The sequence below is a fragment of the Plecotus auritus genome (genome assembly GCF_963455305.1).
Source record: "Plecotus auritus genome assembly, chromosome: 14".
Classification (NCBI taxonomy): domain Eukaryota; kingdom Metazoa; phylum Chordata; class Mammalia; order Chiroptera; family Vespertilionidae; genus Plecotus; species Plecotus auritus.
In genome coordinates, this window is record NC_137780.1 from 11,861,047 (window position 1) to 11,887,294 (window position 26,248).

Consider the following 26,248-nt stretch of genomic DNA (forward strand, 5'->3'; position numbering starts at 1 on the left):
GTTATTTATTACCAATGCCCTCCCTTTATTAAGTTAAAACTGACAGTAAATGGTATAGCGGTCATTTCTTTCCTTATATCATCCATCAGGCATTTTATTTTTCTTTCAAAACTGCAAACTCAATGAAAAGTTTATTTTGAAAATGACCTTGCGTAGGGTTTTCCTCATTTTTCCAATGAGTCAAAAATTGCTATAATTTTAAGATAGGAAAGATCAAACTGTCCCTTATCTCCTTGACTCATGAAAAATGAGTACTTTGTTAAAGAGATGAAAGGCGAGCTAAGAACACCTAGACCTAATCATCTCAATATCATAATTAACGATAACAATCCAGGCCAAAATCGAAACTGGCCACTCAGAAAGAAAAGGTTAAGTGTGAGATCCCCCGGATGTACTGAAATTTGGAAAGAATTTTGGACTTTCCCGAACTGCCTTCCAGTGATTATGGGCAGAAATACATAAATTCACCAGAAAGTGAGCCTTTGTCTCAGGTTCAGTGAGTTCTCATAAACTCCAATAAATGGATTATTGTATTGTAGTTCAGTTCTCACAAGTAGCCTGCCCTTTTGTACCCCTGCTTTGATTCCCTTTGTGGTAACCAATTCTTTTGAAAAGGGTAAGGGGACCTTGACTGACTGCTGCTCTAAAATTGTTTTTCCGTAAGAGAGCTTGCTCCTGAGTCCTCTGTTTATCAGCCTCATCTTGGACTGTCATTGTAGGCGAATTAATAAAGTTAACATCTGTATCCAGCCATGGGCAAACTACGGCCCGCGGGCCGGATCTGTTCTATCCGGCCCGCGGAGCCGAAAGAGCGGAGGGTTCTCTTGCTCTCCCCTCTGCTCCTTTACTTTGAATTTATATTAGTTCACACAAACACTCCATCCATGCTTTTGTTCCAGCCCTCTGGTCCAGTTTAAGAACCCATTGTGGCCCTCGAGTCAAAAAGTTTGCCCACCCCTGGCTAGGCACTGTTCTCAGCACCTTAAACATACTAAGTCTTTTAACACTCATGACACCCTTATAACATACGGGATATTATTATCTCCCTTTCATAGACGGTTAAACAGATAGAGAATGTCAGTCAGTTCAAGTGAGATCATGCAATCCACAGGTGGGAACTGGGATGCCGACCCTGAGGCATGTGTCTCCGGAATCAGGGCTCTTCACTGTTGGGCTCTGGGGCCTTTTTTCAGACATCATGTGACGTGATGAAACAGGAAGTGGGTACAGATATGTAGAGAGAAGGGAAATAGGAGGCTGTTTCTCCATCAGGTATTTAACTCTATCCCTGGGAATGCAGTAGGAAACTGAGGAAAACATGTGACAGCCAATAATGGCTGGCTATTATCCATTGACAGGTAGATGGACCAATTTTAGAACGCTATGGGAGAGGTACAATGTAACTTTTATTTCTTTCATTGAACTTAATCAAATATTTAACAGCATTCATGCAAAAAATATGGTTGTAGGGGGAGGAGGACGAGAAGAGGGATGAGTATTCAGAGGACAAAGTACTCTGAATGGTACCACAATAATGAATATATGCCATTATGCTTCTGTCCAAACCCACATAATGTACAACACCAAGAGTGATCGTAATGTGAACTATGGGTTTTGGGTCATTGTAATGTTTCAACATAGGTTCATCAATTGTAACAAAGGTACCATTCTGACGGGAAATATTGATGATGGGGGTGGCGATGCATGTGTAGAAGGAGGAGGTATGGGAGAAATCTCTGTATTTTCCTGTCAATTTTATTATAAACCTAAAACTGTTCTAAAAAATAAACTCTTCCTTCAAAATGAAACCAAAACTCCAGGTAGCTCATAAACCATACACACATCCCAATCCCAACTGAAAAATCCTTACTTTCCTTCCCAGAGCTGTTATCAAATGTGAGAAAACCAACCCAGTCTTTCTTTGATTTCAGACACCGATGAGTATTAAAAAGATAATTTTGAAAGAAAATGAATTCCTATTCACTCCATCAGTGAACACATTTTCTCTACGGAGGTTGTCAGATACACTGGGAAACGGATTCAACACAGAGCCGATCTGTACCTAGTTTAGGAAGAAATGTTTCCCTTCTAAGTACCTTGATGACAGGCAGCTGATATTTCTCAACTTCAACAAAATCCACTCAACAAACGTGTGTGGAGTGTCGCCATGCACAGTACTGCAAGCTCCGTGCTGCAGGCATTCCACATGTGAGTTTCTGCCAAAGAGCTTCACATGTTAGCTACTCGGAAGGAGTTTCCTCGTTCTGCTATGTTGCAATCATGGCTGTTTGGAGAACAGTTAAGTGAAATATCCTATCTAATAAAGAGGGAATATGCTAATTAACCATCACTCCGTCACAAAGATGGCTGCACCCACAGCTGAGGCCAAGTTCCCATAAGGAGCCTTAATGAGCAATTAGCAGGGACCTGAGGCTACACCCTCCCCCGCCCCCATGGGGCTTGACAGGAGACCTTAGGCCATGTCCCCCACACCAGGCAGGGCTTGACAGGGGACCTCAAGGTGTGCTGCCCGTCCTGGAGCTGGGCTAGGGGACCTCAGGCTGCTCCCCCTGCCCCAGCGCCAGGCCAGGGGACCTCAGGCCACACCACCCACCAGGTGGGGCTTGACAGGGGACTTCAGGCTGTGTTCCCCACCCAGCAGGGCTTGATAGGGGAGCTCAAGGTGCACCCCTAGTGCTGGGTCGGGGGAACTCAGGCAACACCCCCTGCCCAGCGGGGCTTAATGGGGGACCTGAGGCTGCACCACCCTGCCGGTGGGGCTTGACAGGGGACCTGAGGCTACGTCCCTTGCCTGGCAGGGCTTGACAAGGGTGGTACTGGCTGGGTCTGGATATAGCCCAATGTGGGAGGGGTGGGCAGCTGGCCAGGTCTGGGTCTTACCAGATTTTGAGGCACATGTGGGTGGCCGGGAACTTGACTCTGGGTTCTGTGGTGAGCCCCAGACTCTGATAGGAGGAAGGTTTTCATATACATTTTACTAATTTTCTTTCACCTCTGACACTTCTATTATAGAGAAAGGGCAAATAGCAATATTAAATTATTTCCTCTAATTAATCTCCTTTTAATGTGCACGAATTTCATGCACTGGGCCACTAGTACAGAATAATTATAAAAGAAAAGAGCAACCGAGTCCTTATGAGAAAGCAAGCTTCTTCCGAAAGAGGGTTTTGTGATTTCTTCCTGCGTATTTGAAGAGCTGTTATTCTGCTACCAAGAGGCAGAAGGAAGATGGGGATGTGGAAAGATAAAAGCCTGTCGGGGATTCCTGGGAAACTTCTCAAAGCTGTTTCGGCATCCATGCCGTAGTCGCAAGCATTCACCTAATTTTAGAAATCGGAAGCTCTGGGTAGCTACAGTGTCTGATGGCTACAACCCCATTAATCCTGCTCACGCTGGGTGAGGTTCATTTAATTTCAATTAGCATTTATTGAGTTCCTATCTTGTACTGAGCTGAGCTCTGGATGGAGAGACTGGGAGATAAACAAGCTACTTTTGGTGGGATACAATAAGCGCTTGATAAGTACACATCAAATATGTATAGCTAACCCAGGTTGTGGGTTTGATCCCCAGTGGGGGGCGTGCAGGAGGCAGTCGATCAATGATTCTCTCTCATCATGGATGTTTCTATCTCTCTCCCTTCCTCTCTGAAATCAATAAACAATATTTCTTTTTCTTTTTTTTCTTTTTTTTCTTTTTTTAATCCTCACCAGAGGATATTTTTTTAAATAAATCTTTATTGTTCAGATTATTACATGTGTTCTTCTTTTTTCCCCCCCATAGCTCCCCTCCACCCGATTCCCCACCCCACCCCATGCCCTTACCCCCCGCCACTGTCTTCATCCATAGGTGTAAGATTTTTGTCCAATCTCTTCCCCCACCACTCACACCCCCTTCCCCCTGAGAATTGTCAGTCCCCTCCCTTTCTATGTCCCTGATTCTATTATATTCACCAGTCCATTCTGTTCTTCAGGTTTTTTATTCACTTGATTTTTAGATTCACTTGTTGGTAGGTATGTATTTGATGTCATTTTGTTGTTCATAATTTTTATCTTTACCTTTTTCTTCTTCTTCCTCTTCTTAAAGAATACCCTTCAGCATTTCATGTAATCCTGGTTTGGTGGTGATGAACTCCTTTAGCTTTTTCTTGTCTGTGAAGCTCTTTATCTGACCTTCAACTCTGAATGATAGCTTTGCTGGGTAGAGTAATCTTGGTTGTAGGTTCTTGCTGTTCATCACCTTGAATTATTCTTGCCACTCCCTTCTGGCCTGCATAGTTTCTGCCGAGAAATCAGCTGACAGTCGTATGGGTGCTCCCTTGTAGGTAACTAACCGTTTTTCTCTTGCTGCTTTCAAAATTCTCTCTTTGTCTTTTGCCCTTGGCATTTTAATTATGATGTGTATTGGTGTGGTCCTCTTTGGATTCCTCTTGTATGGGGTTCTGTGTGCTTCATGAACTTGTAAGTCTATTTCTTTCACCAGGTAGGGAAAGTTTTCTGTCATTATTTCTTCTAATAGGTTTTCAATATTTTGCTCTCTGTCTTCTTCTGGCACCCCAAAAATTCAGATATTGGTACGCTTAAAGTTGTCCCAGAGGCTCCTTACACTATCTTCATATTTTTGTATTCTTTTTTCTTTTTGTTTTTCTGGTTGGGTGTTTTTTGTTTCCTCATATTTCAGATCTTTGGTTTGATTCTTGGGGTACGTTGATCTACAGTTGAGGTTCTGTATATTCTTTATTTCAGACAGTGTATGCTTAATTTCTGACTGGTCCTTTTCCATTTTTTTGGCATTCTCATTAAGATCCTTAAAGGTCTCACTAAGTTCCTCAGCGGTTTTTAGAAGATTCTTCAGTAACCTTATAAATGTGGTTCTGAACTCTATGTCGTCCAGTAGTTTGCTTTCCTCCATTTCTTTCATTTGTGACATGTTTCTTTGTCTCCGCATTTTGCTGCTTCCTTGTGTTGATGGAGTGGCTTTGTGTGGTAGGTGACCTACAGGGGCCAGTAGCTCAGCCTACCCAATCACCTGAGGTGGATGCCTTTGGTACACCCCTTTGTGGGCTGAGTGCAAAGACTTGGTGTAGTTAAGCCTTGATTGCTGTTGGTACACTGGGAGGAATTGACCTCCAGGCCAATTGGCTGTGAGGACCCGCTGTGTCTATAATGGAAGAACTGCTGTGCTGGAGACACGCTTGTGGTGCAGGACTTGTTTCAGTGGGGCTTTGGTGCTCACTGAGTCTGCCTCCTGAATGTGTCACTTATGGATGTGAGGAGTTGAAATCTGGTGTCTCACACTGACCACTAGGTACACTGGCTTCTGGATCTCCAATGGGGTGCAGGTCAGCTACTGTCTGAGGCCACCCAGCAGGCGCTACAGCGAGAACTACAGTTTTCTCCTCTTTGCTTGGGGTTTGGAGGTTTTGGAGCTGTCTGACCCGGGCTGCAAGTTTGCTAGGTTAAGCTGCGATAGGGCAGTCCATTCATATGCTAAAGCCGCTGCTTGGAGCTTGGGTGGGTTTGTAGATAGCGTGGGGCGGGGCCTCAGGGCGTGACTAGGCTAGGGCGTGGCAAACAGCGATGGCTGCCAGTAAGCCAGCTCTGCTTCTCCAACCGCATCCCCGCATCCTGCGTCCCAGCGCAGTAAACAATTATTCCTGCGCGCAGCCCTGCAAGCAAGCCTCCCTCACTTTCCGACCCGATGGCAGACAGTCCAGCTTCTCCCCATAGGAGCCTGGGTCCCCCGCGTCTCCCCAGAAACTGGAGTTCGGAGTAATTGGGAGCTTGTCTCCCTTCGGGTTGAAAAAAGCAGAGCTCCCAGTCGCCCGTCGCCAGCCCGATTCGCACGCCTCCGTACCTCAGCTTTTCAGCGCTTGTGCACCCCTCAATGCTGTTTGTTCTTTCCTTCTAGTTGTAGAACTTCCACTCAGCCAGCTTTCCCGTGGTTCTGGGTGATAGACGTTTTGTCTTTTAGTTGTAGTTTTGAAATTGTTGTGCGAGGCAGCAGTTTAGGTGTTTACCTACGCCGCCATCTTGGATCCTCTCCCAGAGGATATTTTTTCCATTGATTTTTAGAGAGAGTGGAAGGGAGAGGGAGAGACAGAGAAAAACACTGATGTGGGAGAGACACATCAATTGGTTGCCTCCCATAGCCCCTGACCAGGACTGGGAGCCTGCAACCCAGGTACATGCCCTTAACCGGAATCGAACTCGGGACCCTTCAGTCCACAGGCCAATGCTCTATCCATTGAGCCAAACTGGCTAGGGCTAAATATGCATTTTTTTAAAAAAGTGTGCACGCAATCCAGGTGACCTCCTCAAGTGCACATGGACCACACACAGGCAAGCCCAGAACACCACCCTGGAGCTGCCACCACCGTCCAGGCTGCAGCTGACCCTGGACCAGAGGATCACCAGGCCTTTTGCATCACAGCTAACTCCGAAGAGAACCCCATTCAGCCCTAAATTAAACCCTGAAGGGCTGCTTGCCCTCCCCTCTCTCCCATTCCCACCACCTCTTTCTCGGGCTCCCTGTGTACTTCTGGGACTACTAGTACATTCTTAGCCATGTTATTGCCAGAGGAACAACCTCGTTTCCTTTTTCTCTTAGTTCCAGCGCAAGATAGGTGTACATCCTGGCTCCACTTACCTATGGGAATACGTCCTGAGAAACGCATCCATCGTTCGGGGATTTTGTCCCGAGATCAGAGCGTGCACTGACACAAAGCGAGATGCAGCACCTGCGCCTGGAATGGCACGTGCTACCCTTTCGTCCGATTGGCAGCTCAGTGGGTTTGTTTACACCGGCATCACCGCAAACACATGAGCAATGTCTCGTGCTAAGACTGTTCGATGACGGCGGCATCCCTAGGCCGGCCATGGGAAATTGTGCTCCCTTATAATCTCACGGTCCCGCTGCCGTAAACGCTGTCCGTCTTGGACTGAAACACGGTTACACGTGGCTGTGCTTCTGTTTACAGTCCACCCCGGATCATTCCCATGCTCTTCTCCGTTTCCGCTCCCTGATCTAAAGCCTCCCTTTTCCCATTCCCAGCCACTTGACACACACTTTCATCCTTCTCTTTTTCTTTAAATATATTTTCATTGATTTCACGGAGGAAGGGAGAGGGAGAGGGAGAAGGAGGGGGAGGGGGAGAGAGAGAGAGAGAGAGAGAGAGAGAGAGAGAGAGAGAGAGAGAGAGAGAGAAACATCAATGATGAGACAGAATAATTGATCCGCTGCCTCCTTCACGCCCCCTACTGGGGGATGGAGCCCACAACTCCGCATGTGCCCTGACCAGGAGTTGAACCGTGACCTCCTGGTTCATAGGTTGACACTCACCACTGAGCCACGCCGGTCCGGCTTGACACACATTTTCAAACATTTCCATTACGTGCTCTGAAACTCCTTCCCATGGCTAATGGACAGCGGCACTGCCTGCAGCCCTCGCAAGGTGCGCTGTCCTCTCTCCCCGGCTCCAGGTCACTCCTTTCTCTCCCCCAGAGCTGTCCTTACATCACTGGGAAAAGCCACTTTCCTTGGGGTCTCATTTCCACAGCCAGCTCAAAGCTTCCTAAAGCCTGCCCATCCCTAGCAGTAGCACCAGAGCCTAAGGAAAATGCCTACACACCGTGGTTTCCACCATTAAAACACGTGCCTCTGTGATCCAAGCTCCCTTGTGGGAGCAGAGAGTACGTACGAGGATCCATTAAATCTTCACATGAGCTGTGAATGGACACTTCTCTCTCAGTATGCGTACAGGAAACTCCACTGTATAATTCTACTTGGTGCTGAGCAAAAAAAAATCAATAGCCATATAATAAACACACTTACAACAATGATGTCTTCTATTAGAAAACACACTTTAAGTTCTTGTTTATATCATCGAAATTGATTTCTGGAAAAAAAAATCCATTTCTCCTCAGCAACCTCACGCTAAATATCTCTAACAATACCCTACCTTACAATACTTTTAAATTAACTAAAGCATCTTTCATGCCAGCCACATTTTAATCTATCCCGCATAACTGCTATGTATACATTTGCTTACTCAGTATAACTTAAGTCCTGCAGTCAGAAGTAAACTAACCATAAATGCGTCATTTACATGTACAGAACTCTTTTTCCCAACCTCATCCACCAGCGATATTGAAGATGGGTAGTATTATTTGCGTAACCCTCAAGCTAAAGGTATTTCTATGTCACCTCTATTCTCTCCTGTACATCATCACAAAAGATATTTCTTGGGCTAGTTTGACCTAGCATTCCCAGACAGTGAAGGCCTAACTTTTAAATTAACTGATCAAAAAAACGACTCATGTTAATTTTAATCTCATAAAGCAAGAAAATATATTTAAAGACCGTTTTTTACAATAATAATGAATTGCCGCGGTTGAAACGAAAAGAAATGTTCTCCGTGTTTTATTTTACTCCTGTGAACTTACCCCGGGATCACACCAGCACACTACGCCAGCGCTCTGGTCCGTGAGCTTTGCAGTGGCTTTTGGCCAAAACAGTACGTGTTGACCTAAATTGCCCACGAAATATGGCCAAAAGTCTATTGTTTTGGAAACCACGATTAATTTTTTTTCTCTCTTTTGAAAAAAATAAAGTATTTTTTATAAAAAGACTCATTCTCCCTCTCTTTCTGCTTTGGTAAAGTTAACCTAAACAGAGTCACATGCAAAGGACTTTAGTGAACAAATGAGGTTCATCCACGAATTCTAGATTATGGTGTATCTTGACTTCTAGAAAGTTATAACCCAAACATCTGTACCTATTGTGATAGCACTGGGGGAAACACTGCTCAAAGCAGACTTCTTAAAGCCTGTGTGTCCCTGCCCACTTTGAGTCATCCCCGTCTAAGCACAGTGTTTTTAAAATGCATAAAATAAAATATGAAAATTTACCCCCAAAATCAATGTTATTAAAACAATATTTTTATCTATGCACAGTCTGCGAGGAGCCTATGTATCCCAGGATCAACTTACATAATTCAAGGGCACTTCAGTTAATATTTGCCATGAAGCACCTTGACCCAATTATCAAGTTAAAAAATTACATCAAGACACACACAACTTCATTTTAAATGTATTGCATACCTCACGACAAGAGGGGATGTTAAAATAATTCTAGAACACAATTATTTAATTCAGTGGGACATGCCAATAATTAGAGGTGGATTATCAACAATAACAAAATCCACCTCTAATTATTGGCATGTCCCACTGAGTTAAATAACATTTAATATTTTTCATTTTTAGAAAGAATGGGACAGAGGAGGAGAGACACAGAGCGAGAAACAGTGATGTGAGAGAGACACATCGATGGGTTGCCTCCTGCATATGCCCCAACTGGGGTGGGAGATCCAGCCTGCAACGGAGGTATGTGGCCTTGACCGGAATCGAACCCCGGACCCTTCATTCCTCAGGCCAATGCTCTATCCACTGAGCCAAACCGGCTAGGGCTAGAGCTGGACTTTAGAGATAGGAGAAATAAGGCGTGACGTACATGGAGGGTGAACTCCTTCCTACCTTTATGGCAGTGGATGCAATCTGGATGTGGTGGAGCCTCCGCAGGGTGCTGTCCCTGTCGATGAAGTAGGAGGCAGCAAGCTGATGCAGCGTCTCCAGGGTGACCGAGGAGCTGTTGGTGCTGGAATCAGCTCCTTCAGATCCTTTGCTCAGCTTCCGCTTGTCCACAAAAATGGTGAGCGACTCCTCTCCTGCATTAAATGTAGGGACATTATTCCATTTCCCACTTAAAATCCAATTTTTCAATTACCTGCAAGTGCGGAAATATCAGACATGGAGAAACGAAAGAGCGATAAACAACAAAAGGGCAAATCTTTTATTTATTTTTTAAAATATATTTTTATTGATTTCAGAGAGAGGAAAGGAGAGGGAGAGAGAGATAGAAACATCAAGGATGAGAGAGTCATTGATCGGCCACCTCCTGCACGCCCCCTACTGGGGATCGAGCCCTCCCCAACCTGGGCGTGTGCCCTGATCTGGAATCAAACCCAGAGCCCTTCCGTAGGCAGGCCGACACTCTATCTACTGAGCCAAACCGGCAAGGGCCAGACTGGGTTCCTTTTTGCAATTACTGCTTATGCCATCATGGATGCAAATGTGAATAAAGGGCCAATGTTGAGAAGAACTAGGGGTTGTTTGTGAATGACTTCCTTTAGCCTGGGTATTGGAGAGGACAGTGCTTAGCTCAGTGAAGACATGCAAAGCGGATATGCCATGATCCAGGACACGTCTGGAGGGTCATGGCAATGCTACAGCCATGGTTTTGCTTTTCTCCTCTATCAGGAAGACAACATGGTCCAAAGAGGAGGCACCAGAAAGGATCAAAGGGCGCCCAGGTCAACATAGATAACACCAGGAACACACAGTTCCTCTTACAGTTACAATCCACAGAGATTTTTTAAAAATATATTGTTATTGATTTCAGAGAAGAAGGGAGAGGGAGGGAGATAGAAACTGCAATGATGAGAGAGAATCATTAATCTGCTGCCTCCTGGGCATGTGCCCTTGACTGGAATGGAACTGTGACCTCCTGGTTCATAGGTGGACGCTCAACCACTGAGCCACACCCGAGGTTCAATCACTGGGGCCACAGAGATTTTTAAAATTGCAACAAAGCCAACTCTTATAGGTGGGCTGTATCTTACTGTATCATTACTACTAACCTTGGGTTTGTCTACTGACCTATAATGTTTATCATTCCACCCAGGGGGGGATAAAAAAGTGTGTTTATGGCTGATGTCTTCCTGATCATTCTATTTCCTTCCACTAGAAGATCTCCCTGTGAATATCTGTTTTGCTTTTGTGCGAGTTTTACTTATAAAGAACCGCTATTTGAGTAGAAATCGTCTTCCAGAAATAACCATTGCAAACGTAGCTTAAATCTAATTGTAGGTTTTCCTTTCAATGTGTCCTTTTAGTTTAAAAATGTTATTCTATTTTCGGTAAAGACAGATCTGATTATCCCGTGAACTAAAATCCGTGGGTTATTTTGGGTATTGCTGTCCTTTTAGAAATTATATTTCAGCTCCCACCGTGTTTGTTTTGCTTTGGCTATTGATGACCATCCTTCTTTGGCCTAATATGTTAAAAGGCACTCGTCCGGATAATATCTATCTTTCTACTAAGATAATGTTATAGAAAACAAGACTATTTTAAAAGCAAACAGACATAATGGGGGGAAAACAATCTTAGAAAAATAGGCTTCTGACAAGAAGCAGAACCGAATATATAAAGACGGTAAAAAACAGACATGTTGGCTTAACACCAACTGGCATCTGCGAAGCATCGCAGGAAGGGAAGAGCACGCTGTATGCAGCTTTGAGACAGAAACATCCTATGTTTCGCACAACACTCTGAAGGAAAACGGGCCTTAGGACGATTAACAGGAGCCTCCCAAATACATGTGTAATTTTTCTAAACAAAATTGCCCATCATGCCGTATTCCTCCTGTGAACAATAACATTATGGGGGGGGGGGATTGGAAATAAACAGTTCCAAGGTTAGATGGAATGAATCCACCCTGAGTGAAATATAATTAAGTTACTTCTATTTTGGAGCTGTTTACCAACAACGCGATAGTGAACATTTATTCTGTTGTGTATGGTTAGCAGATTCCTGCCATTCTTTTGGTGAGACGAATGCTCAGAAGGGAGATTTCTGGAACACTCAGGAGCACTCTACGTTTATAGAGAAACTCTAAACAGGGCTCCTCGAGTGTAATGTGCATATAAATCACCTGTAAGCCTTGTTAACGTGTGGATTCTGATTCATTAACCTGAGATGGAATCGGAGATTCTGCATTTGTAACAAGCTGCAAGGTGATGCTGGTACGGTGGGAGCATAGACCACACTCGAGTAATGAGGCTCTAAATCACAGCACAATTTATTACCAGTTCCAACGTCTGTCTTTATCAGTGACCTGTGTGTTCCTTTAAGGGAGGTCTTGGGTGTTTGAACTGTTATAGGTAACTCAGCACATACTTGTCAAACGAGTAGGCAGGAGATTTATCTACCTTAGCAAAGGTCTATGAAGAAGAATAAAAAAAGTATAATCAACTTTATACTATTCTAAACTGAACATTTCTCTTTGACTTAGTGTCAAGAAATCTTATGACTAAGATCAACTGACAACAATTTTAACCTCATTTCCTTCATTATCTTATTATTATATCCTATTATTATTTACATAAATAGTTTCAAGTCCTTTTAGTCAATAACTGCTTTACAATTAAAAGTTAATGAACAGCATTGCTTTAATTTCAAACTTTTCATTTTGTTTACCAGAGAAACATGAGAGATAAAGATGAGAGACTGAACAAGAGAGCAAGACAGACAGAGAGAGAAAAAGAGAGAGAGAGGAACCAATATAATTAATCTTAAGTAGTATGAGTAAATACTTAGTTTTTTATAAAAAAGGAATATATATATGTATATATATATATTTTATTGATTTCAGAGAGGAAAAGAGAGGGAGAGAGAGATAGAAACATCAGTGATGAAAGAGAAACATTGATCCGCTGCCTCTTGCATGCCCCCTACTGGGGATGGAGCCCCCAACCCAGGCATGTGCCCTGACTGGGAATTGAACCTTGACCTCCTGGTTCATAGGTCATCACTCAACCACTGAGCCACACAGGCCAAGCTAAATACTTAGTTTTAAACACCAGCATTCCAGTCTTTTTTTGCTCCTTTAGTGCCATTATTTTAATGATTCCATGGGATAAGAAGTTTCAGAAATTATTTCTTTTCCTTTCAGTTCTTTTTCTTAAAACAGAATATGCATCCTCATGGAGGAAACAGTGCCATGCATTTTCAATAAGTCTTCATATTTGCTTAAGAAATACATTACATATATTTTTGACAGATTTGCTTCCTTAATTAGGTTAAAATCTAAACTAAAATAAAAGAAATGTGTACTTCCTAACAAGAGACCAAGTGAAAATGAGAAAGACAGCCCTTAGTCGATGTGGAAAGAAGGCGGTATATGACACGGAATGAAAATCGGTGGATATTTTATACAGAATGTAATTCACACAGACATAAGTGAGAATTGGGTATTTCTGAAATTAAATGAGAATATTTACATTTCTTATACTTCTTTGTAATGCAAGAAAATAGAAAAGAATCTAATTGCTATTCAATCCCTATGGCATCTTATGGGGAGAGAGAGAGAGAGAGAAACATCGATGTGAGAGAGACACATCGATTGGTTGGACTGGTTGTCTTCAGCGTGAGCCCCTGCCAGGGCCAGGTATCAAGTCCGCAACCTGGGCATGTGCCCTTGACCGTAATCAAACCCGGGACCCTTTTTCTTTGTTGTATGTCTATATTAAGTACACAGATACACTTTTATTTCTGCATGTGTCATATATTTATCATAATGAAATTTATTATAACAACAGTCATAAAATATATTTCTTAGCTAGGAATCAATATATCCCAAGAGTGCAATCTTTTTCAAGATTGATTCTGCAAATTGAGGAGCTTATTTTAGATATTTAAGCAGTGATGGTGTTTAGATATCATTATAAGAAGAGAAGCAGCTGAATTTCTATATTGATAAATAGCCTGGAAGCTATAAGATGAAATAAATGGAGAAAATGATATATATATTGAAGAAGGCTTTTTATAATTTATTTACCCCTATAGGAAAGTAATTCAATCACTGGCTTTATCTATCATAAAATACACCATCGAAGGCTTCAAATTTGCTATCCAAAGTTTTATGTCTAAGTCAATAATACGATGTCCTAAATTACTCTTTTTATTTATTCATATTTTTATTTCTTTCCTTTTCAACACTCTAATACTGATAGTGACTATTCTACACTCAACTTGTTTTAAAACATGTTTGAATTTAGTTGAAAATCTTGTTACTCAGGCAATCCCTAGTTACAAAAATAAATGGCTGTGTGTTTAAAATGTGTGCTATACACATGACATTCGTGGTGTGTTAGTATTGGAGTCATTTCCTAGTACTAGTTAATTAAGGAGAGTGAGAGAGAATTAACTGAAGTTATATACCACCAATCTGAATTTTTTTAAAAAAATATGGAGTAATACAATTTCGTGCCCAGTCAGGTAAAACATACAAAGATAAAAATATACTTACAGCAACAAGAAAGCTTTCATGTAATTACAACAGCAATCATTCTAAAATTGCCTGAAATCAACCTGGTACACGTGTTAATTGCAAATAGCTTATATCCTTAAGCCACTTTAATAATTTCATATATTTTAGCTAAATTATTAACATCACACAACAGACACCTGAGCAGAAATCTAAATAACAGTGAGGGGAGAGAAAGAACTCCAACAGGGAATACCAGGACACTAACTCCCTGGGGACTGAGATCAGAAGGCGAGTGAGGGTGGGAATTCCACCCGAGCCCTTTATGAAAGGACTGAGCAGGACTTGGTAAGTAACCGAAGCACAGCAGTTTTGAGATCGCCTATGGCGATCCTGGGAAGAGTGAACCTGAAGAAGTGATTTAATCTCACACGAAACCTACAAAACCAAAACTAATCTTCAACCCAAAAGGCGGCATCCATAATGCCAAAGTAACGACACAAATCAAAAAGTCGCCATGATTTTGCAACTAAACAAATAAACGTCCATGAGAATCCTCTACATTTGATCTCTCTCTGTTCGCTCTGTCCCTTCCTTTCTTATTTGGAGGATTTATTTTATGCCCTGAAATTCTTCTGAGTCCCTGTACTGCTGATAGTGGCAGGGAAGCCTTACGTGTGTTTGTTGGTTTGTTTGTTTGTTTGTGTTTGGTTTGGTTAATCCTCACCCTAGGATGTTTTCCCGCTGATTTTTAGAGAGAGTAGAAGAGAGCGGTGAAGACAGAGAAATACCAACGTGAGAGAAACACATCGATTGGCTGCCTCCTGCATGCACCCCGCCCGACCAGGGCCTGGACTGGGGGAAAGCCTGCAACCGAGGTACGTGCCCTTGACCAGAACTGAACCCAGGACCCTTCAGTCCACAGGCTGACCCTCTACCCACTGAGCCACACCAGCCAGGGCTACATGTGTTTTGAAACCACTGGATTTTTTTAAATGAGACCCTATGAAAATAATATTCTACTGTTACTTCGGCTTTTATTGCATCAATAATGACTGACATTGTTAAGCCCAATAGACACAGCTTTCTCAGAATCTGTTTCCATAATTATTAGGATATTTTGTAACTTTCTGGCTATCAGCACTATTATAATATCACTAACATAAACTAAGTGATACTCAGGGCCTTTAGGGAAAACTCAATGAATGTGTTGAATAAGTTAATGAGTGGATTCTAGAATTACTCAAACTGCAGCCCTCTGGATTCATCAACATTTTTCCTTGATTTATACAGGTTTACACACAAGCACACACAGGCACAAGTATTTTCAAAGAGTCGTACCTCCCAGAGTAGCAGATAGCAAGAAATGGGTCCCATATTTCTTGATAAGGTTTTCTGTGATTTGCTGAAGGGTAGGCCGACGTCCCAAAAGTCTGATGTTACGGAAGAATTCGGGGGCAAGAGGCAGAGGGGAGCCGAGGAAATTTCTTCTCTCAACTGCCAGGTTATTTACTTTCCAGCGGCCAAACTCCCTGAAAAGCAAATTTATTTTTTATTCATAAATACATAATCTAGCTGAAGTTTTTCATTTGTCAAGTTCACTTGGTAGTTTAGCTGGGGTCAGTAGGTTCCTTACAGCACTCCTTACTTATAATACTATGTCACGTGTTATGAGTAGGAGAAGCAATATTTATCCATTTATTTAATTGGAGTACATATTCTAAAACCAGGTCATGTAGAGGAAAAAAAGCCACTTAAACAGTTCCCACTGATTCCCCACCACCCCAAGAAGCAAAAAATAAAAAATCATTTCACTATGCATAGAATTTGAATGTAAAGTTGTTAAAAAGGAAAAACTAAAATAATATATTTTTTTCATTTTCTAAGGGAAGTTGAAAAAAAAAAGAGAACGAATTTATTTTCATCACTCTAATGATTCTTTTGTCTATTCACTTCAGAGTGAAAATGTAAAAACTCAAGGACATTCTGAAGCTGTAGAAGAATTTTAAAGGCCTGATCAAATGAGAAACTGTTTTTGTTTGTTTGGTGTGTTTTGTTTTGTTTTGTTTTCACAATAATTATTGTGGACAACATACTTTGAAACCCAAATTCAACCTGAGTAGCAATTTCTCAAACCGCAGAAAGACTTTTAAGGGATGTGCCAAATTTAAAAAATGGCAGGAATGGTTATAAAACAGTTTTAACAAATTTATCATTTTCTGAAATCAGTTAATAAAACCAATTTCCCCCCAAAAAAGCATTTCATTAATAGTTTACTATTTACTATCTATTATCAGAAATCTTGCTAATAATATAGAGGAGTGTAGGAAAACCTCTGACCTCAAGGGCTCAAAAATGATACTAAGCAAGATAAAATGGGGGTGAATTCCTTGCAATTCAGAGACTTTAAAATATTTTTATGTGTGCCCAGCCAACGTTGCTCAATGGGTGAGCATCGACCTATGAACCAGGAGGTCACTGTTCTATTCCCGGTCAGAGCACATGCCCGGTTGCAGGCTCGATCTCCAGTAGGGGGCGTGCAAGAGGCAGTCGATCAATGATTCTTTCTCATCATTGATACTTCTATCTCTCTCTCCCTCTCTCTTCTTCTCTGAAATCAATAAAAATATATTTTAAAAAATTAAAAAAAGAAATCTTTTCATGTAAAGCTATCAAGATTAAGGGGTTATTAGTTGGTTTATTCACTTACTTTCTAGCAAGATAATCTAGCACATCATGACTGACGCAGAGCACTTTGACCTTGGGGTAACATGGGAAACAAGAAGGACCCAATGATTATGCAGACATTGCAATCTTGGGGTGCAGATTTTTTCTTTACTGGAGATTAAGGTTCACCTGAGTTGCAACTAGACCAGGCATTCATTGCATTTTGGAAAAAAGGAAGCAACGGGGTGCTGAATTGAAAACATGCTGTAGGGTGTGGTTATCATAAGGAGAGCATTTTCCCTAGGCATCCAGGATCCACCCAGCAGACGCGTTATGCTGATATTAAATAAGAACACCGTTGAATCGAAATAATGCTACCTGAAGCCTTCACAGAACATAAATGACTTCCCATCACAACGCTGGGCATCTCGGATGAAATAGGCACAATCATTAGAGTTTAATGTAACTTGGCCCTTTCAGAGGCGCCGCTGTTCTGTACAGCACACAAATGGGCCGTAACCAGCTCAGCCAGAACATTACTTGGAAAATGTTTTTGTTGGCACGAAGGAGCCTCTATTAGTTGATTAGAGTTGTATGTTTGCTGCTCAAAATTCTGACCTGCGAGCGTCCATTATTCTGTGTGTCCACGTAATGTGCACTTCTCTACCACAATAGGTATTGTCATTTATCCTGACCTTCTCCTAAAAAAGCCTAGGAAACAAGAATGATATCAACACATTCTACTTCCATAATGCTTACGTCATTGCCACAGTGCTGTTGAGCTTTTTTTAAAATTAGTATTTAAGTTCTATGTAAATACATAAGTGTACTCATTGTATTTAAAATATACTCACTATTATGATTTCTTTAAAATGACACATGTAGAGTTGGTCCCCCCAAATATAGGAGCTCCGACTGTTGATATTAGATATTTTGGACTCGATATCAAAGGAAAAGCAGCATAAAAACTAGATGATGCAGCCCGGCCAGTGTGGCTCAGTGGTTGAGCATCAACCTATGAACCTGGAGGTCACGGTTCGATTCCCAGTCAGGGCACATGCCCAGGTTGTGGGTTCGATCCCCAGTGTAGGGCTTGCAGGAGTCAGCCAGTAAATGATTCTCTCTTATCATTGATGTTTCTATCTCTCCCTCTCCCTTCCTCTCTGAAATCAATACAAATATATTTTTTTAATAATTCGATGATGCAGTTGCTCAAATATCTTTATCTGTTCATTTACACCAAATAAAGTGGCTTGTCCAAGCCCTAAAGACTATTATTACATCACCTTTCACAGGACTACACTGGTTGGCTTATAATTTTAATTCTATCAATATTCATTGAAATTCGCAGGCACTACAGCATATTAAAACCAAATGTAACCCCCGAGCACTAATCCACTGTGAACAAACCCAGCATAAAAATCATAAACGGACTTGCCAATCTTCAGTAGCAATAACCTTCTAATTATATCTGTAAAATCATACCGATCTTAAGAAATGCCTAATAATCAATATTCCAGTTCCCTGGTTGTGTTATGTGTAACAACCAGATAAAAATTAGCTCCTTTGACATCCTTTGGGTGTAGCTCCCGCATCTCACAAGCGATGCTGTCTTCCATGTGGCCGGGAAAAGGGACACGTTCCCAGCGGCCTGGAGGACAGGGGCCCTGAAGCCAGCGCTGTGGAAGCAGCTGAATGCTAACCAGTTGGCAGGCGACACCAGCCACTGTCTTCCGTGGCCTGACTTGAGACACCGATGCCACATTTTTCATCACTTCCCAGTCCTGGGGGCTTCCAAGCTTGGAAGGTCTTTGGGGATGAGGCTGGGAATTTTGCGGCATAAATCTATGCACATAAAGCACAACGGCGAACATGAGTTATGCATACTATTCACATGCAGCGTTTCTGGGAAGCTCCATTCATGGCTGGGTCTTTGAAGGACCTGCCCAACTCTGAGGAGATGAGACGACTCAGATTAGAATGATGGCAGTAAGAATGCCTTGTAGCTATGGCATCTTAAAAAAAATTTTTTTTAAATTGATTTCAGAGCGGTAGGGAGAGGGAGAAAGAGAGAGAATCATTGATCGGCTGCCTCCTGCATGCCTCCTACTGGGGATCGAGCCCGCAACCTGGGCATGTGCCCTGACCAGGAATTGAACCCCGATCTCCTGGTTCTAAGTTGATGCTCAACCACTGAGCCACACCATCCAATCCAGGCACTATGTTCTCTGGACTACAACATGAAATAAAATAAAATGGTGGTGGGATTATAGATAATTTTTTAAAGAATGGTCTGGTGGCCCTAACGGGTTTGGCTCAATGGATAGAGCATCGGCCTGTGGACTCAAGGGTCCCAGGTTGGATTCCGATCAAGGGCATGTACCTTGGTTGCGGGCACATCCCCAGTGGGAGGTGTGCAGGAGGCAGCTGATCGATGTTTCTCTCTCATCGACGTTTCTAGCTCTCTATCCCTCTCCCTTCCTCTCTGTGAAATACAGAGGGATAGAGAGCTAGAAACGTCGATGAGAGAGAAACATCGATCAGCTGCCTCCTGCACACCTCCCACTGGGGATGTGCCCGCAACCAAGGTACATGCCCTTGACCGGAATCGAACCCGGGACCTTTCAGTCCACAGGCCGACGCTCTATCCTCTGAGCCAAATCGGTTTCGGCAATATATATATTTTTTAAAAAAGAACTGTCTGGTGTGGCTAGTGATATATCCTTCTAGTTCGTAAAGTATTTTTAGGTCGATGGAATGACTGAAAGTTATTTAATTTTATCTTATATCATTTTAAATCAAATTCTGTAGTATAACAGATAGGGTCTTATTTAAACTTTTATAAAAATAATGCAGAATTCAATTATCATAGTCACTGCCATTATTCCCAAAGGTAATTAATTTAATAGGATATAAAGATGCCACATGTTTATATGATCACAGATATAAATCATATAGTAATTTGTATTATCCATGTTTGAATTAAACCACTTGTTTGAGCAGATGCTAGCAAAAGTGCTGATGTAAAAAAATATACAGGCATGCTATCAATGAATGACCTTGTATATTGAAGAGAGAGGGGGTTATGTATCAAGAAAACTCATTTCCTTCTAAATTTTGGAAGTACAGTTTAACATCTGTTAGCACTTATCACAATTGCTCGTCAATCACATACATATAATTATACAGATTTGGTAATTATTGATCAGCGTAGAGAAGACACACTGAGCTAAAATAAAACACCCACTCTGGTTCTCTCTATAAAAGAAATAAACAAATATAAGGTCTCCATTTTTCACATTTCTAACGTAAAAAGTAATTCTTTATCTTGGTTAATAAGTGGAAAATATTTAAATATTTTGGGGGAGGTAATGCTAGTTTCTCAAAAGACAATGGGCATGTTTTCATATGTCTCTTGGCCTTCCTTCTGTCTTCTTTCAAAAAGTGTCTATTTAGGTCCATTGCCCATTTTTTGATTGGGTTGTTTATCTTCCTTTTGTTGAGTTGTATGAGTTCCCTGTAAATGTTGGCGATTAATCCCTTATTGGTAATGACATTGGCAAATATGTTCTCCCATGCAGTGGGCTTTCTTGTTGTTTTGTTGATTGTTTCTTTTGCCATAACTAAGATTTGGAAACAGCCTAAGTGCCCATCAGCAGATTAAAAAACTGTGGTACCTCTACACAATGGAATACTATGCTGTGGTAAAAAAGAGGGAGTTCTTACCATTTGCAACAGCATGGATGGAACAGGAGAGCATTATGCTAAGTGAAATAAGCCAGTCAGAGAAAGATAAATATCACATGATCTCACTCATTTGTGGAATATAATGAACAACATAAACTGATGAACAAAAACAGATCCAGAGACAGAGAAACATCGATCAGACTGTCAAACCTCAGAGGGAAGGTAGGGGAGGGTGGGGGTAAGGGGGAGAGATCAACAAAGGACTTATATGCATGCATACAGGCCTAACCAATGAACACAGACAACAGGGGGGTGAGGGCATGAGTGTGTGTGTGTGTGTGGGGGTAATGGGGGGATAAGGACACATATGTAATAACTTAATCAATAAAGAAATTTTAAAAAAAGACAATGGGTTTAGGAGTCAGATATCTGAAGTTTCAAATCCCATCCTCACCAATTCAATTCACAAAATTCAGAGCTCTATGAATGTTAGCAAGTTCTTAACATATGTAAAAATACTTCTGGCTATATAAACTGTTTAACTGTGTTTTATAATGCATGGATTTGAAAGACATATACATTTAAAATGTTAACATCCAAAATTAATCATCATATCACCATCCAATGAGGTGAGGCGATTCCCAGGCATAATCTTATGGAGGAAGTAACAATACTCTCATAATTAGACACCATATTTTAATTTTCCAAGTTTGAGCATTAGAAGCAGATGGAAGTTAACTTTTTGTTAAATTTAATAGTAAGATCATGCCAAGAAGATCCCCGGAGAATAATTAAATTAATTGTTTGGCTTTTAAAAAATTGAATTTATTGGCGATGTCGGTTAATGAAATTATATAGGTTTCAGGTGCACAACTCTATAACACATCTGTATATTGTATTGTGTGTTCACCACCCCAAGTCTAGTCTCCTTCTATCACCATTTATTCCCCTTTACCCTCTTAACCCTCCCCCCACCCCCCTTTCCCTTCGGGAATCACCATGCTTTTGTCTGTGTCTATGAGTTGTTTTTATTTATTTTATTTTATTTTTTGCTTAATTCCATCACCCTTTTCACCAAGCTCTGCAACCCCCACTCTGATAGCTGTCAAGTCTGTTCTCTGTATCCATGAGTCTATTTCTATTGTGCTTGTTAGTTAATTTTGTTCATTAGATCCCACATATGAGTGAAATCATATGGTACTTGTAGAAATGTTAGTGTTTGGGTGTCCACATAAACATAAGTCCAATGGTGTAATGACTCTTCTGATGAGATTTTAATGATAAGGTTTGATAAGACAGAAATATTTTGCATGGGGTTAGGGTGCTGTGAAATTAAAGGTGACCATACTTTTTATAAAGCTGATATATTCTACTTAGAAGGTTATAACTAGGCAAAACAGAAAAAAAATAGTCAATAAATACTGAAAAGGAAGGAGTAAGAAAATAGAAGTCAAATGTGAAGAAATCAGGCTGCTTTTTAATGAAATTATTAAATGGACACTGAAAATAGATGAGCTTTTAATATCAAAAGCCAGCCATTTTTTCCTTTATCCATTTTAGACTAAAAGAGCAATGAAGACTTCTAACAAGCGGCCTCACTCGCTCTGGTCTGAGCTTGAGTAACTATTTTATTAATTAGGTATTAGGACTCTTCTGAAAGAATGGGGTCAATGAAAAGTTAGTAAAGCCGGAAGCCCAGATGGTGCTGAATTCACCCAACTACAGTGAACTCCCTGGATTTGGCTCATTCCCATTGCTCAGTCATTCGTGTGATGCATGTGAAAATCTGACAAGTTGGAAAATTGCCCGTCATTGGCTCAGTCTTTGGAAGATGACTCAGTTCTACAGGCCCAGACACAATAAGTTCCTTCTTGTTCCCTCAGGTATTTTTAAAAGCAACTAACTCTATAATAAAAAAAAAATTAACAATCAAAAGGAAATCACAGATAGTTTAATTTTCCCCCATGAGTTACTAATTCAAATAACCATTCACATAAAAGTAAGTACATGGTCATCTATTAGAGAAGTAATGCTGTGTATACAATCCTCTCTAATAAAAGGATAATATGCAAATTAACCATCACTCCATCACAAAGATGGCGGCGCCCAGTCCTCTCAGCCCCGCTGGAGTCCCCCAGGCCCAGGGGGTGGCTGCTGAGAGCGGGCAGCGTGAGCAGCCTGGAGGAATGCTTGCTTTGTCGTCGCAGCGATGAGGCAAGCCTGGCCGTGGATGGGCCTCTGGCCAGGCCGGGGCGGGGAATGCTTGCTTTGTCGCCCCAGCGATGAGGCAAGTGTTCTGCGCCCAGCTGCAGATGGGCCTCTGGGCCACAGAGAGTCTCTGGGCGGCGGGCACGGAGTGGCCAGGCCCTGCAGACCCAGTAAACTAGTAAACTGATAAAAGAAGTTTAAAACATGGAAATATGTACAGAGGAAGGATTCTGTATTCACACATTTTGCACTAAATTATTTAGCACTAAATGACTGAATAAATCCTTTATCACATAGATCCTCACTCTTCTATGCTATAAAATCAAGCACATGGACTTAAAAAATTCAAGTGTCTTATGTTTTATTTTCCTTCTGATTTCCTCATTTAAATTTATATAATTGTGTAGAAAATGATTACACCCTTAAACTTCTCAAGATTAAATAAATCTCGAGATATCTCCTAGGTGACTGGTAATACTTGGAAAGGACTTACATATGGAAAATTCTCCTGTAGCATCATGTCATATTCATACACTTTAACAATAAAATGTTATCATTTGCTTTGCAATATTCAACTGATGCTCTGTGAAAACAAAGATCGCTGCAATCAATCCTACCTTTGCATCGATTTTCTTGCTGAAAACTCACAATAACGCTGTAGGGCCCTTGTAATTATTATCAGTATTTTATAGATGATGCAATAAGGTGCAGTAGAGATACTTGTGGGCTCTGAAACAGTTTATAAATCAGCACTACCCAAGGGAAATATATTGTGGACCAGGAATTCTACTGATAGTGGGAGGGTGACATTATCGAGAGGGAAGTGAAGAGAAGGTGGTTAGCCGTTGTGGAGGCCAAGGACGCGTTCTGGTGGTGAATAAAATGTGGCCAAGGATAAACATCATGACTTTGAGAGGAAACAAAGGGATGTGATTTATTCGTAATATGACCTTGTGAAAAGCATATCTTACCTCTTCAAGGTAATAGATTCTTCTGGAATGAAAGCTAAAGCAGGGGATAAAGGCAGATGTCCTATTTTAGGGAAAATGGTGATGACCTTGATCTAGTGGATCAAGTTTGCAACGTAGCAAATATTTCTATAGTCTGTCTGGGTAGAGCAGGGTTTTTTGGTTTGTTTGTTTGTTTTTAATTAATTTTTTTTTTTTTTTTTGCTAGAGCTCACTTATCTTTGCACAGATAATCAAGATTCATTGTACAACAGCCACAGTCAGAGTCAGAATGAGGTAAAGGAACCAGATCAGGATAAATGGTTGACATAAATGTTGCATCTCAAAAGTAGACAGATAATTCCTATGCATCAAATTCATAAAATATTTTTAGGACATTCAATTAAAAAGTACTATTATAAAATAATATATTACCTCAATCTTTATCATTGCTCGATTTTTATAGCCTTGCTTAACAGGGAAAATTGCAATTGACAATACTAATTTCTCAAATAATAAATCATTCCCATGAAAAATATATGGTACTGAGGAGAAGCGGGTTCTTTGAGTCCTTGAGTCTCTACTGAATGCAAAATACTCTGTGTCTTGTGGAGAGTGTTTTCAGATCTGAAAACCAAGGCCTAGTTAGGTTTGATTAAATTATATGCAAAACTAGAATAGAACTTAAAAGTTGAAACATATAATTTATGTTAAAACATTTTTAGTGTTTTTTAGTTACAAGTATTGTGAGGAACTGACTGTCCTATTATAGACATCTTTAAATCGATCCTAAAAATGAGAATAATGTTATTAGTCAAATCTGGAAGGAAAAGTCTGTTCTGTCTAAATGTTATTGTTATACTCCCATTCCCCTGTCCACACAAATAGCCTTATACACAAAGGCACTTAATAAATTGTAATAGATAAAAAGAAATGCCATATATTTATTTAAGCCAGTTTTTATCATAGTATGATGATATTTACTCCTTTAATTCAAATTCTAATTTTTCTTTTTGTAATTAAAATGTTTTTCAAGTGTAGATTATGCTCATCAGTAATGCTAAGCATGGCTTATTTCTAAAGAAAAGCTTCTGTATTTAGAAATAGTTTCCTTTTTTCCTCTTTTCTTACATCTGTGCATTGAAATGGTAACAAAAAGATGATGGAAACAATGAACAAAGTTTCCATTTACAGCAAAATGGTGGAATGTCTCTGCCATGGAAATAATTAAATACACTGGACTAAAATGAACCTTTTAAAATATGCTGAACTGGCAAGAAAATTAAAGTTCCTCAGAAGCAAATGTGAAAAAGCTAGAACAGAAACATCAGAAAATAAAAATGAGAAACTATTTAGACTGAACAAGACTATGTGTCAGCAACTCCTGGATAATCTGAAGTAGTTCTAAGCATGAAATTTGTATTCTCAGATGCTTACATTAGAAACCAAAAAAAAAAAAAGGACTGAAAAGGAGTTCGATATACACTGTAATAGAAAAATAAAACAAAAGCAAGAAAGAAATAAGAAAAGATAGAGAAAAGGTAATAACACCAAAAAGTATAATAGAGCCCTAACCGGTTTGGCTCAGTGGATAGAGTGTCGGCCTGCAGACTGAAAGGTCCCAGGTTCGATTCCGGTCAAGGGCATGTACCTTGGTTGCGGGCACATCCCCAGTAGGGGGTGTGCAGGAGGCAACTGATCGATGTTTCTAACTCTCTATCCCTCTCCCTTCCTCTCTGTAAAAAAGCAATAAAATATATTTAATATATATATATATATATATATTAGAATCAATAAAGACAGAAGTTGATTCTCTGATGTGAACAACAAAAGTAAAAACAGACAAACGGGACCACATCACAATTAAAAGGACACAAGCAACAGGGTACAAAAGCAACCGAATGAGTGGTGATACCTGCGAATCACATGTGGGATAAGAGGTCAATATCCAGCACGCATCAAGACGTTCTTAACACAACAGAAACCAGCAAATGAAAAGAACCTGATACAAAATAGTCAAGGCACTGGAATGGCTATTTCTCCTCCGAAGATACACAACTGTCCCGCACACAGTGGGGAAGATGTTCGACATCACTGAACATTAAAACAGTGGTGCCAGTCTGGTGAACGCTCAGATGCCCAGGGCAGCGATTTTCAACCTCTTCAATCTCACAGCACACGTTAAGCTAATTATTAAAATCCTGTGGCACACCAAAAATAGGTTACCTTTTTGCCTATTTGACAAAAAAAAAGTATAAGTTTTATTCATTCACACCACATGGCTATCGTTGTGTTGGCTGTTGCCATTTTTTTTATTTGACAATCTAAGGGAAAAGAGGTGCGTACCCTTGACTAAATAGTCCGGTACTGCATGTTTTAAAAATTCTGGAGGCACGCCGTTTGAAAATCTCTGGCCCAGCGGCATGGCCTTTCTGTTTTCTGAATATAAATTCAAAGCATATGGTCTCTTAATCGCACGGAATATTTAAAAATCAAGCCTGCTATGTGATAACTATCTCTAAGGTCACCTTGTGGATGAAAACACTTAATAATAAAAGCATTTTTATGTTTAAGTAACCAACCACATTTGAATTGGTGCCAAAAATTAATAGGAAATG

General features: G+C 40.8%; 1 protein-coding gene across 3 annotated transcripts in view; it reads right to left on the reverse strand.

The window, feature by feature from the left end:
* The window catches only part of BRINP3 (BMP/retinoic acid inducible neural specific 3), a 169,719-nt gene that overhangs the window by 71,111 nt on the left and 72,360 nt on the right, over positions 1–26,248 (reverse strand). For all 3 annotated transcript variants that reach the window (XM_080650894.1, XM_080650896.1, XM_080650895.1), the window contains exons 3-4: positions 15,463–15,653; positions 9,552–9,742 (exon numbers count right to left, since the gene is read on the reverse strand). In XM_080650894.1, coding sequence (XP_080507020.1) covers positions 9,552–9,742; positions 15,463–15,653 — 382 coding nt within the window. The remainder of the gene's footprint in view (positions 1–9,551; positions 9,743–15,462; positions 15,654–26,248) is intronic.